The sequence below is a fragment of the Chroicocephalus ridibundus genome, chromosome 11 (genome assembly GCF_963924245.1).
Source record: "Chroicocephalus ridibundus chromosome 11, bChrRid1.1, whole genome shotgun sequence".
NCBI lineage: Eukaryota > Metazoa > Chordata > Aves > Charadriiformes > Laridae > Chroicocephalus > Chroicocephalus ridibundus.
The window spans coordinates 1,256,070-1,267,155 of NC_086294.1; the positions used below are offsets into that span (position 1 = coordinate 1,256,070).

General features: G+C 59.2%; 1 protein-coding gene across 3 annotated transcripts in view; it reads right to left on the reverse strand.

Annotated features, from left to right (window-relative positions):
- Positions 1 to 6,457: 6,457 nt before the first annotated feature.
- The window catches only part of CXXC5 (CXXC finger protein 5), a 38,453-nt gene continuing 33,824 nt past the window's right edge, over positions 6,458 to 11,086 (reverse strand). For all 3 annotated transcript variants that reach the window (XR_010072944.1, XM_063349383.1, XM_063349381.1), the window contains exon 3: positions 6,458 to 7,532. Coding sequence is in view for 2 of the 3 variants with exons in the window: in XM_063349383.1 (XP_063205453.1) it covers positions 7,488 to 7,532 (45 nt within the window). In the remaining variant the exon portion in view is untranslated. The remainder of the gene's footprint in view (positions 7,533 to 11,086) is intronic.

Consider the following 11,086-nt stretch of genomic DNA (forward strand, 5'->3'; position numbering starts at 1 on the left):
CCAGGTGAGGATATGAAGAAAACAAGGGTCTCCCAGGGCTCGGACAGGTCAGAAAGATGCTGCGTTATGGTACGTGCAGGTAAGAGAGTCCCACTCTCTTGTCCTTGGCCATGGCGAACCCTCATGGCAGAAGGTGGCCATGTGAGACACCCTGGGCACCATTCCTCTTCAACCAGGAAGAGAACAGACAAGGTGAGAAAGCAGGTGGCACCAGTTGGCCCATGGAGAAAAAGGGACTGAATAATTTCGGAGGTCTCATCCATGCTTGCCCTGTTCTCATACCCTTCCAGGGTTTGGTATAATCTGCTCTGAACACTTGCTGGCTCCTGGATTTGCCCATGAGACACAGGCCAGCAGCTCCTCCACCGCTGGTAGGCCTGTGGGGGCTGTGTGATGGGACAGGCTTGGGGAACAGTGTCCAGCCACACCAGCTGCAGGAGAAATCAACCCAAGGATCTCAAAGGCTTGGAACATGGTGTCCAGCCAAGGCCAGCTGCAGAAAAAGCCAGCCCAAGGGTCTCAAAGGCAAGGCAGAAGAGGGCAGGCCACCCTTCCTGCCCTGGGGGAGGTCTCATCCTCAAAGGTGATGGTGCAAGGGGGGGCTGCAGGACTGGTTGGAGGGGCAAGGACACAGCAGCCTGGCCTTGCACTCCCACTATCCATGGTAGCAGCTGGATGGCTTCTCCAGCACTAAGTCCACTTGCAGCATCTTGGTGGGGGGACACAGAATCACAGAATCACAGAATCACAGACTGGCCGGGGTTGGAAGGGACCTCTGGAGATCACCCCATCCAACCCCTGCCAGAGCAGGGTCACCCAGAGCAGGTGGCACAGGAACGCATCCAGGTGGGTTTGGAATGTCTCCAGAGACGGAGACTCCACCACCTCTCTGGGCAGCCTGTGCCAGGGCTCTGCCGCCCTCAGGGTAAAGAAGTTCCTCCTCATGTTTAGGTGGAACTTCCTATGGTCAAGTTTGTGTCCGTTACCTCTTGTCCTGTTGCTGGGCACCACTGAGAAGAGCCTGGCCCCATCCTCCTGACACCCACCCTTTCAGTATTGATAAGCTTTGATGAGGTCCCCCCTCAACCGTCTTTTTTCCAGACTGAAGAGACCCAAATCCCTCAGCCTTTCTTCACAAGAGAGGTGTTCCATCCCCTCAGCATCTTGGTAGCCTTTTGCTGTCCCCTCCCCTGTCCTTGAACTGGGGAGCCCAGACCTGGACACAGCACTCCAGGTGTGCCCTCCCCAGGGCAGAGCAGAGGGGGAGGATGACACACAACCCCCAAGACCGATGCTTCACCGGGGCTGTCAGCACCAGCATCAGCCAAGGGGGAGGCAGGTTCCAGGCTGCAAACCCCCCCAGCCTGGACTGGTACCTGTCGCCTCTGCTAAGCCCCTGCTCAGCTGCTGTCATTCACCCATCGTCACCCGGGGGCTGAAGGCTAATGCCGCGCCAGCCGCTCCCTCCCTGCCTGATAACACTGCGTCTTGCACTGAGTAGCCTCCTTCTGCTGTCACAGGCCGACCTATTTCTCACAAATCCTGACTGCTCTGGCCTTAAAACATCTTGACGCAGTGCTGGAACCGGCCTTGGCACAGCAGCGAGTCCCCGATTAAGCGGGAGCCGCCATGGCTTGGCGTGGGCTTTGCAGCCAGCAGGCGCTGGCTGGGCGAGCAGAGCAGCCGCAGCGCGGCTCGAATCGGGGGGCACCTACGTGCTCATCAGGAATCATCAGGAGTTATTCTTGACTAAAAGCTCAACCATGCTCCACGGTCCTTGTCACCAACAGCCGTGGGGTGTTGGAGGACAGGGTATGCCCTGGCGCTGAAGGTGATGACAGTGGGCCAGGGATGCAAGAGCAGTCCTTCGTGCGAGCAAAACCACCACACCCCAAGCACTCGTTCGTGCTGCGTGCGGGGCACGGGGATGGGAGCCGAGACCCCAAACCAAGACAGCTTCCTCCACAGAGGCAGCACTGCTGAGCTGCAGGCAGGGTGCCATGTCTGGTGGCACACGGGTCCCCAGGGCAGGAGGACCTCGGGCAGTTTCTGTGCAGCCTCAGCTACAGAAACCACCCAGTGATGCCTGCAGCAAAGTCCCCAGCCTCCTGCAGAGCCGCAGCAGGGCGGCCAGCCAGGGCACTTGGCCAGCTGGACCTGCAGCTTCGCCTTGCTGGGGACCCAGCTCATCCCAAGGTAGGCTGGTGGGATGCAGGTTGGGTGTCAGCTCCCACCTACAGGATCCTGTCCAAGGATGCTGCCGCCGGGTAAACATCCTCCTTCCCCGGCTCAGGCACAGGCAGGTCTCAGTGCATGGTGGTAGGTCAGGAAGCCTGGAAGTCCCAGAGGTGAAGTGATGTGGATGTCAAGCCTTAGGGTGATGAAGGATCTCCCGTAGTTCTTCCCTGAGAAACGCCCTTTTCAGGTTTGCTCTGGTAGGGAGACGGCAATGAAGGTGACAGGAAGGTGTCCTTGCCCATGGTGGGGGGCGTGGAACTAGATGATCTTTAAGATCCCCTCCAACCCAAACCATTCTGTGATTCTATTCAACATCCCAGAGTCCTGGTGAGACCCTCCTGCCTCCCTGTCCCACATCTTGGCACAGGAGGTTTCTGGTGCTCATTCCCAGCGCAGAAGCTACAAAGAGACCGAGGGATCCTTAGCCCGAATTTGAAAAATGTGCAACTATTCAGAAGAACTTCAGCTGGGGCTGAAGATTGGGCTGGAAAGCTCCCAGGAGCTGCGTGACACGGGGCAGGTCACCTGGCCAGCTGTGGGGAGCTGAATTGGGGTGGTGGGGGTGGTGTATTTCAATGAACGCTCACAAGTGAGCTGGCCCAGCAGCCCCAGGCTCCAGCCTTGAAGACGATGAGACAGCCTGAGCAAAGCCAGCGGGCGGTGGTGAGTGTCCTCCACGGCTGCCCAGGCCTGGTGGGGGATGGTCACCCGCGGCAGACCCGCGTCGGTGGTGTCCCGCTGCGGTGAGGCTGCCAAAGCTGGTGGCAGCGCAGCACCAGGACACGCTGGGGAGCATCCACACACGGCCCAGCCTTGCAGGAGATGCTAGACATCCCTCTGCCCGGCATGGGGGCTGGCTGGACCCTGCCTTGGCCCCACAGCCCCCCAGGCTGGCAGCATCCCCACCAAGCAAACCCGAGCTGATCCCACCACCCCAACCCTCTACCACTGTCCTGTCCTTGGGGTGAACCACTGGGTCACTCAGCACCAGCCAGGACTCGACGCTCGTGGCCGTCCCCATACCGCCAACGAGGGTCTCACAGCCCCCCTTGCCAAGATGCCGGCCCCTCCGTTGTCTCACCACCCCCCTCCCCACACCCCCGAGCCCCCGCGGGGCGCATGGCCGGCCCCGGCAGCAGGAGCCGGCTGCCGGCCGGGAGGTCACGCCTGGCCGGCGGCGCTCGCGGCGTCCCCGCCATCCGGCTCAGCTGAAGCACATTTTGTTCGGCGCTTCCTGCATCCTGCCCCATCCCCGCGCCGGGGGGGGCGGGTCAGCCTGGGGTCAGGCCGCTAATTGCAGCCTTGGGGACAGCGGGACGAGGTGGCCGCCAGCCCACCGTACCGGGCTGCGACCCGACAATGGGGGTCCCACTGCAGAGAGGGGCGGGTGACACCCCGCAGACGAGCTCGGCACCCCGCAATGTGCTGGGGTGCCCCTGCAGCAGGACGGGACGCGTCTCTGGCATCACCGCAGAGGTTGCAGCTCCTGCTGCCGGCTCTGCTGCAGCTCACCCCGGACCCAGGGCTGCGGATGCCGTCCTCCCCATGCTAGGCCAGCTCCACCACACGAACCACCGCTGGCATGGCCGCTGCGCCGCTGCACACCCCACAGCAGGGTCCGTCCTCTCCTGGCATCGCTTGCTGGCACCTTCCCACACGGAGCCACCATGGCCAAGAGGGGATTCGGACACGGCCGAGCCCTCTGCGACTGCTCTCCCCAGGGCCAGAGGCAGGTTTTGTTGCCCTTCTGCTAACTCTGTTTAATGTGGATGTTAATTAAAAGTGACCGCAGGCCAGCTCTTGTGGTAGCACCCAAGGTGCTCCCTCAGTGCCATGGTGCCGAGCTCGTTATCATCATCCTGTGCTCCCCATGCCACCCGGCTGCCGGTGGCCACCCCGGCACCCAGCCCTGGTTGCCACTTCCCCCCCAGCAGCTGGGCAGGCAGCGGGGACAGCCCGGCATGGGGGCTGTGCCTGATGGTTGCACTGCGGCTGGGCGCGCTGGAGAGGATGGGCTTCACCCTCCGGGGATGCCCGAGGTCCTGCCTGCCTGGGCAGGAGCTCGTTAGGCACGGCTCGTTGGCCAGCACAGGGCCATCCACCTCCACACACAGCCGGGGGGCACGGATGCAGCCCAGCATGGGGGTCAGCTAGAAGTAGGGTGGAGGGGCCACCAGCAGCCCCAGCACCCCATCTCCTCCCACTTCCCCACCACAGCCAGGGTCTGAATCCCACCCTCTCTCTGGCTCCTTCCTTTCTCCCAAACCTGTTTCCCCTCCCGGGGAAGCCCCTGCTCTCCTCGTCCCCCATGAATGCCCACGTCCTCCCCGCAAGCACCGCGTGCCCCGCTATGACTGCCCTCCCCTGCCAGTGCCCACCTCCCCTGCTAACGCCCACGCTCCCCGCAAATGCCCAGGCTCCCTGCCAGTGCCCGCGGTCCCTGCCGATGCCCTGGCCAGAGGAGCCCGCAGGCGCTGGCACCAGAGGCGGAGGCTCCGGCGGAGCATCGCTCCCAAACCACCCGCCCGTACCGCGCAGAGCGGCTGCACCAGCCTCCTTCCACCTCCTTGGAGCATTTGGGCTGCCACGATGCACCCTGCCAGTGTCCCCATCGGGGTGATGGGGACACACGTCCTGTGCCTGGTGGCTCCCCCGGGGGGAAAGCAGAGCCAGGGACAACTGCTGTCCCTGGCGGGAGCAGGCAGTGCAGCAGCAGCATGGCACAGCGGGGTTTGCCACAGTTGGTGGCACTTCACCGAGTGCCGTCACTGCACGCACAGCACCAAGCACAGCCCCGTTGTAGGTGATGTGGCCGGACACGGGGGACCAGCCCCATGGGGCAGCCGCAGCAGTCCCCAGCCCTGGCTGCTGGCGGGATGGAGCAGCACCCCCACTCCGCTGGCCCCACACCGGGTTGGGGCTGGAAATCTCTGCCTGCTGGTCCCCAGGACACTCTCCCAGCATGGGGCAGGGGCTGGCTCCCTCCCAGGTGCCAGGAGTGTGCGTTCACACCGCCCCAACCGTTAGCCACAGTCGTAAAAAAAACGCAGCCAGACTCCTTTTTCCCATAACAGCTCCCCCTTCACAAACACCACATTCCTCCTAAGTGATTTCGGCTGTTGCCCGAGCAGCCTCAACTGGGAACCAGCTCCCCGCAGCGCCCAGCCAGTGCCACCCAGCTTGGTGCACGAGCTGGGCACGCCATGCACCGCGGCGCCACTGGGGTGCGAGTGGGGGCCTTGGGCTTTGTCCCTCGCTAGGCTGGCCCGGCTACATCACCCTCGGTGTGAGCTCCAGCCATCCCCCCGGGCACCCGGGACCCGGCCATCAGCGTGACCTGGGTGCCCAGGGACCAAACCCCCCTGCCGGGCACCGCGGGGTGGAAGGCTGCTGGAGGTGGCGTTCAGGGCGGTTTTCCCCAGGGACCCTTCTGCTGGGTCCCGGCAGGTCGTTGCCCTGCAGGGACGGAGCCCACGCACCGCCGTCGTCCCCCCGCCCTCCGCCTCCTGCGGGCGCACATCTGGTCAACAGATGCTGGCCCAAACATGGCTGGAGCCAGGGACAAAGGCTCCGGCTACCTCCTCCCAGCACGGCAGGGTCCAGGCAGCTCTGCCTCCTCCCCCAGGCTGGGACGACCCTCCGGGGGGTTGGAAGGAGGCAGGCAGCCCACCTGCCAGGCACCATGCTCAGCGTGGCACCCCAAGCACCAGCCGTGACCTCGCCGGCTTGCCCACAGCCGAGCCCATCCCACGTCCCCACCACCCTGGATGGCTCCAGCCGGCCCAATGCCAACCCATCCATGGGTGCCACCAGCCGCTCATCTTCCCCAAGCCCACTCACCTTCAGGAGCTCGTTTCAGACTCATCCCCACGAAACGAGCCTGGCCACGGTTCCCCGTCGCACATTAATGACCTGGCTTTACCAAAACACATGGCGTTGCCCTACCTGGTAAAACTCCAGGCGGGTGACGCTGGGAAATATCCCCGGGAGGAGCCAGAGCTGGCTTATCCCAGCCGCTGCCGGGATTAACCGCAGGGATTTAGCAGCCGGGGTGGCTCCATCTCGGCCCATGGCACCGTCCTGCCCCGGCCGGCCGCGCGTCAGCAGCGTCACCCGCGGGACGGGGCACACGGAGGCAGGGGGGAATAGGCCACCGTCGGCATTGGGGGGGCCCGGAGAGCTGGAAAGAGGGGTGGGAGAGAAATAACAAAGCTGTAAATCATGACACAAAACATGCATTCATTTTATTCACAAAAACAGCCTGGATCGCTAAAACATTACAAACAGCATTTCAATTTAATGATGTAGAGAGAGCTGGAGAGACGGGGATTTGAACAGAAGAGAAATATCACTTTTCGTAACTGCTTCAGCACAGATCCTGCAATATTATTTTTATTTTGATTTTTAACTTCAGTTAAGTTTACAAAAAATTACTTCTAGGAGTAAACCGTTGCAATTAGGAGGTTTTTCTGTACGCAGTGTTTCTTGTTCTATATTAATAAACTAACAATGACTTTTTTTTTCTTTTTTTTTTCTTTTTTTTTTCTTTTTTTTAAATTCTTCTTTCCTTTTTCGAAGACCGCCGGTTGTGTAGCAATTGTTTTCTTCCGCCTTTTATACCGAACCTCTTGCGGGTTAAACTTACATAGGTGAATGGCTAGGAAAAGGGATACTACATCGCTTTAAACATATTCTCATTTATAAACATGAAGTTGAGGCATTCTAGAAACTATCCACTCTATTGTATGATGGGAAAGAATCAAATAAAAAGTATAAATGAGGGTGCAATTAAACAACTGTGCTAAATTACAGTAGTGCTTATTAGTAACTAGATTTTAAAAGGTTACTGTAAATTTACATTCCCTACACAAGTACTGCATCTTTCACACATAAACAACATCAACACCAAAACACAGAAAGAAACTGATTGTCCATACTCTGTCTATTAAGTCTTGGTACTTTACAGATCCATTGTTTTTTTTGTTTTTTTTTTTCTCTTTTAATTATTTTTATTTGAAAAGCAGTTAAATGTCTGACTAGGACTCGAAGATGTTAAAACGAACGCAAAAAAAAAAAAAAAAAACCAAAAAAAAAATTATAAAAACAGGAATGAGATTTGCGAGAAAATATTTTTGGTTCTAAAGAGACACAGGTGCATCCATTCATTTCAGCCAAAAATCCCTTGCCTGAGACAACACAAGCAAGCAGTGACATTGCACTTGGATGACAGAGCTTTGGGATTCCCGTTCCTACTGGAACCATCTGAATGCGGCTCCTGTAGGAAGCATCACCTTCTGGAAAGGAAGAGAGACAGGGAGGGGGACAGAAGAAGAAGGGACAAGGCGTTAGGTCGGGTCCGGCACAGCCGCGCGGCACCAGGATTGTGCACCCGCGCTTCCCCCCCACCATCCCTGTCCCGGCGTCCCGCTCACCGGCCTTGGGACACCGGGATGCCGGATGGAGGGAGATGGGGGTCCCCCCGCCGCCAGCCCCCCTCCCCTCCCCGGCAGCTCGGCCATTGTTCCCGCATCCCCGCGCCGTGGCCGGCACAATGGCGCAGCCCCCGACTTCCCCTCCGGCCGATAGCGAGCACAATGGCCGGGCCGCGGTGAGCTGGCACGGCCCGGCACGGCGGCCCCCTCGCTGCCAGCTCCCACCTCCCCCCAACCATGGACGGCACCACCACGGATTTCTCGGCATCTCACAGCAGGAAGAGGGATGAAGGTGGCCGCTAACACAGTCCAAGTCCTACCAGGCTCGATCCCACACGCAACAAAGGGCCTGACGTCCAACGGGACCCTGTTGAAGCCACCTCCAGGGAAGGTGGTGTGGGAGCCATGCCCACAACAGTTCTGCGGTCCTCTGGAAGGAGGACCTGGGACACTTCCCAGCTGGGTGGGGGTGGGAAGCCTGCACAACATTCACGACACCACGGGTGGGAGTACGCAAGGACCATGATGTCTCTCAATGCCAATAGCCACCCCCAGGCAAGGCCAAGCCATGCTAGCCAGCAGATTGGGCCACGCGACCGCCTGGAAGACGTGCCTCAGAAGGCCCTTCAGTTCCTGCATCTCCAAACCAGCACGGGACACCAACGGGAAACCAAGCCACAAGCTGCGGTGACGGGCACGGGGCAGCAGGCTGGGCTGCCATGGGGTGGTGGGGGGACAGCCCCAGCCCCAGCTCCTGGCATCAAGCCCTGCAGGGCTCAGGCCACCTCATGTGTTGTCCCAAGAGTCAAACCCATGCCACGTTCAGGTCCCTAACCCCGCGCGGGAGCCAGCCGGCTCTCATCGGGTCCTTCTCTTGGATCAGGATGCCCCCCAAGCCTCAATGAGTAACCAGGGCAGCGTCTCCCCCCACCCCGGTGGACCCCAGCGCGCTCGCTTCCACAGGGACCATGACCCAAACATGGAGCTTGGGCAAGGGGAGGGGGCGAAGGACGAGAATGGGCAAGAGATGCCCATGGTGCCCAGCTAGGCTGCTGAGAGCTCGCAGCATCTCCCGCTCCCGGCCCGTGCCTGGTCCTCTGGGCAAACTGAGCTGGGGCAGGCAAGGAGCAGAGCACTGCAGTCATCACTTCTACCCCAAAGGTCTCTGCAACATGTCATCAGGCATCTGAGGAAGACACAAATGCCTCTGGCAAATGATGCACGGGGCTGTGGCACGGCATGCCACCCACGCTGGATCCCACCCAAGGCACCGGACGCAGAACCGGCAGGACAGAGCATGGCAGACTCACCAGAACAGGCCACCTACTCAGAGACATCATCCCAGGAGAGAGGAACGAGGGGACAGGGGGCTCCTAGTGGGTCTGAAAGGAGACGTCTGATACAGGCCACCTTAAACACCTCTGCCCCTTCGTTATTAAAGGAAGATGGAGAACCAGCTCTAATTTGGATGCCCAGGATAGATCCCCCCTCGTCCCCATCATCACAGAATCTCTTGGGTTGGAAGGGACCTTCACAGCCCAGCTAGTCCAGTTGCCCTGCCATGCACAGGGACATCTTTCACTACAGTAGTTTCCTTAAAGCCCTGTCCAACCTGACCTTGGACACTTCCAGGGATGGGGCACCTACATCTTCTCTGGGGAACCTGTGCCAGTGTCTCACCACCCTCAGCATAAAACATTTCTTCCTTATGCCCAACCTAACCCTGCCCTCTTCCAGTTTAAAACCGTTGCCCCTTGTCCTGTCACTGCAGGCCTCGGTGAAAAGTCTCTCTCCATAAAACTCACGTCAAGGTGGCAGTGACCCTCACACCAGCGCTAGCTGGGGCACCAAGGCACTCCAACGAGGCTTCTCCAGATGGAGAACAGCTCTGTTGAGTCAAATCCCAGCTCTGCATGGCCTTCATGTGACCTACAGCTCCGGGGACAAGCCTGTCCGGGGCTGCCCCCCAGCCCCCTCGGCGTTACCCGCAGCGGCTGGGGCTGGCAGAGCCCGGAGGAGCCTGGTCGGTGCCTGCTCCGAGCACCCGACCTGCCTCAATCGGCCACCACCGGGACACCGGCAGCAACCGGTTATTTGGGCTCTGTAGACGTGCAGACAAAGCTTAACGGCGGCAGAGGGATTTAGCCCATTTTTTAATGCTGCCATAAAGGTTTAATTCTATTTTTTTTACTGCTTGATTTTAGATCAACTTTTAATCACAGCTGCGGCCCCTGGCCGGGCTCTCCGAGGATGCTCCTCTGGACATGCCGGGCTGGCAAGACTGGAGTCACCGAGGCTGCTCTTCTCCCAGGCAATGGCACAGCTCCCCACAGAGGGGGACGAAGCTTCACAAAGCCCAACGAATTTTTCAGCTCCATATAAAGGGTCAGCGAATGGCCCCTCCTGTCCCGATATCAAGCACTACGGTGTGATGGCACCCCACTGGGACGAGCGGTCCGTGGAGCTGCTGAGCCGCCTCCAGTCGGGTCTCCACCACAAGACAGGTGTCGGTGGCTGCCCTAGGGTTGGCCCAACGCAACCCATTGCCAAGGCTGGTTGACGTGGGGCGAGGTTTAACAACCCAGTCATTGACCTGGGTGACCTTGGGACATCAGCCAGGATCCCAGCAACCCTGTCCCAGCCACACACAGCCACAGCCTCATTCAACCCAGCCACATACAGCCACAATCTCTTTCAACCCTACCAAGGTCAACACACGGTGCAAAGGGATATCCTGACAGAGGGGAATATCTGCTCCGAAAAGGGGATGGTGATGCCCTGGAGTGACCCACATCTGCCCAGGCATCCATCCCCACAGGAAAAATGTCTCTCCTCAGCCTCAACACACTTATGGTCGCACCCAGGAGGGATGGGGAGCCATCCTTGGTGAGGCCCAAGTCTATCGCACCAAGAGGCCTATTTCAGTGGCTCCAATTTCTCAGCCATCTGCGGGATGGAGAAACCAATCAAGTGGGTGACCGTTTCACGGTACTGTCCCCGGACCTGGTGCAGCGCCGGGAGAAGGGAGCGGCTCCTCCGGCTGCTGCGAGCTCCGAGTCTATTGACCCGCTTTAGGACTCTTTGGAAGAGATGAACTTTTTTTTTTTTTTTTTCCCTTTCTCCCTTTTTCCAGATCACTGACTCAGCAAATTAGAACAAGAACATAATTTAGCAATACAGCGGTTTTTGAAAGACACAGTCCCCCTCTCCTCATCCCCACCGCCCAAACAGATTTATTTCCCCCCCCCGCCTTCGCTATTCATTCAGAGCTGATGCTAATTGAAAAACGTAGAACGTGGCTAAGAAAACGGTGGGTTGTCACTTTGGGAGGACCAGAGGACAGGCAATGCCCTCCCGCCAGGATACGCAATCCAGCTGATGTCCAGGTGACTTTTTAGTCTTTGCCAGCTCTGGGG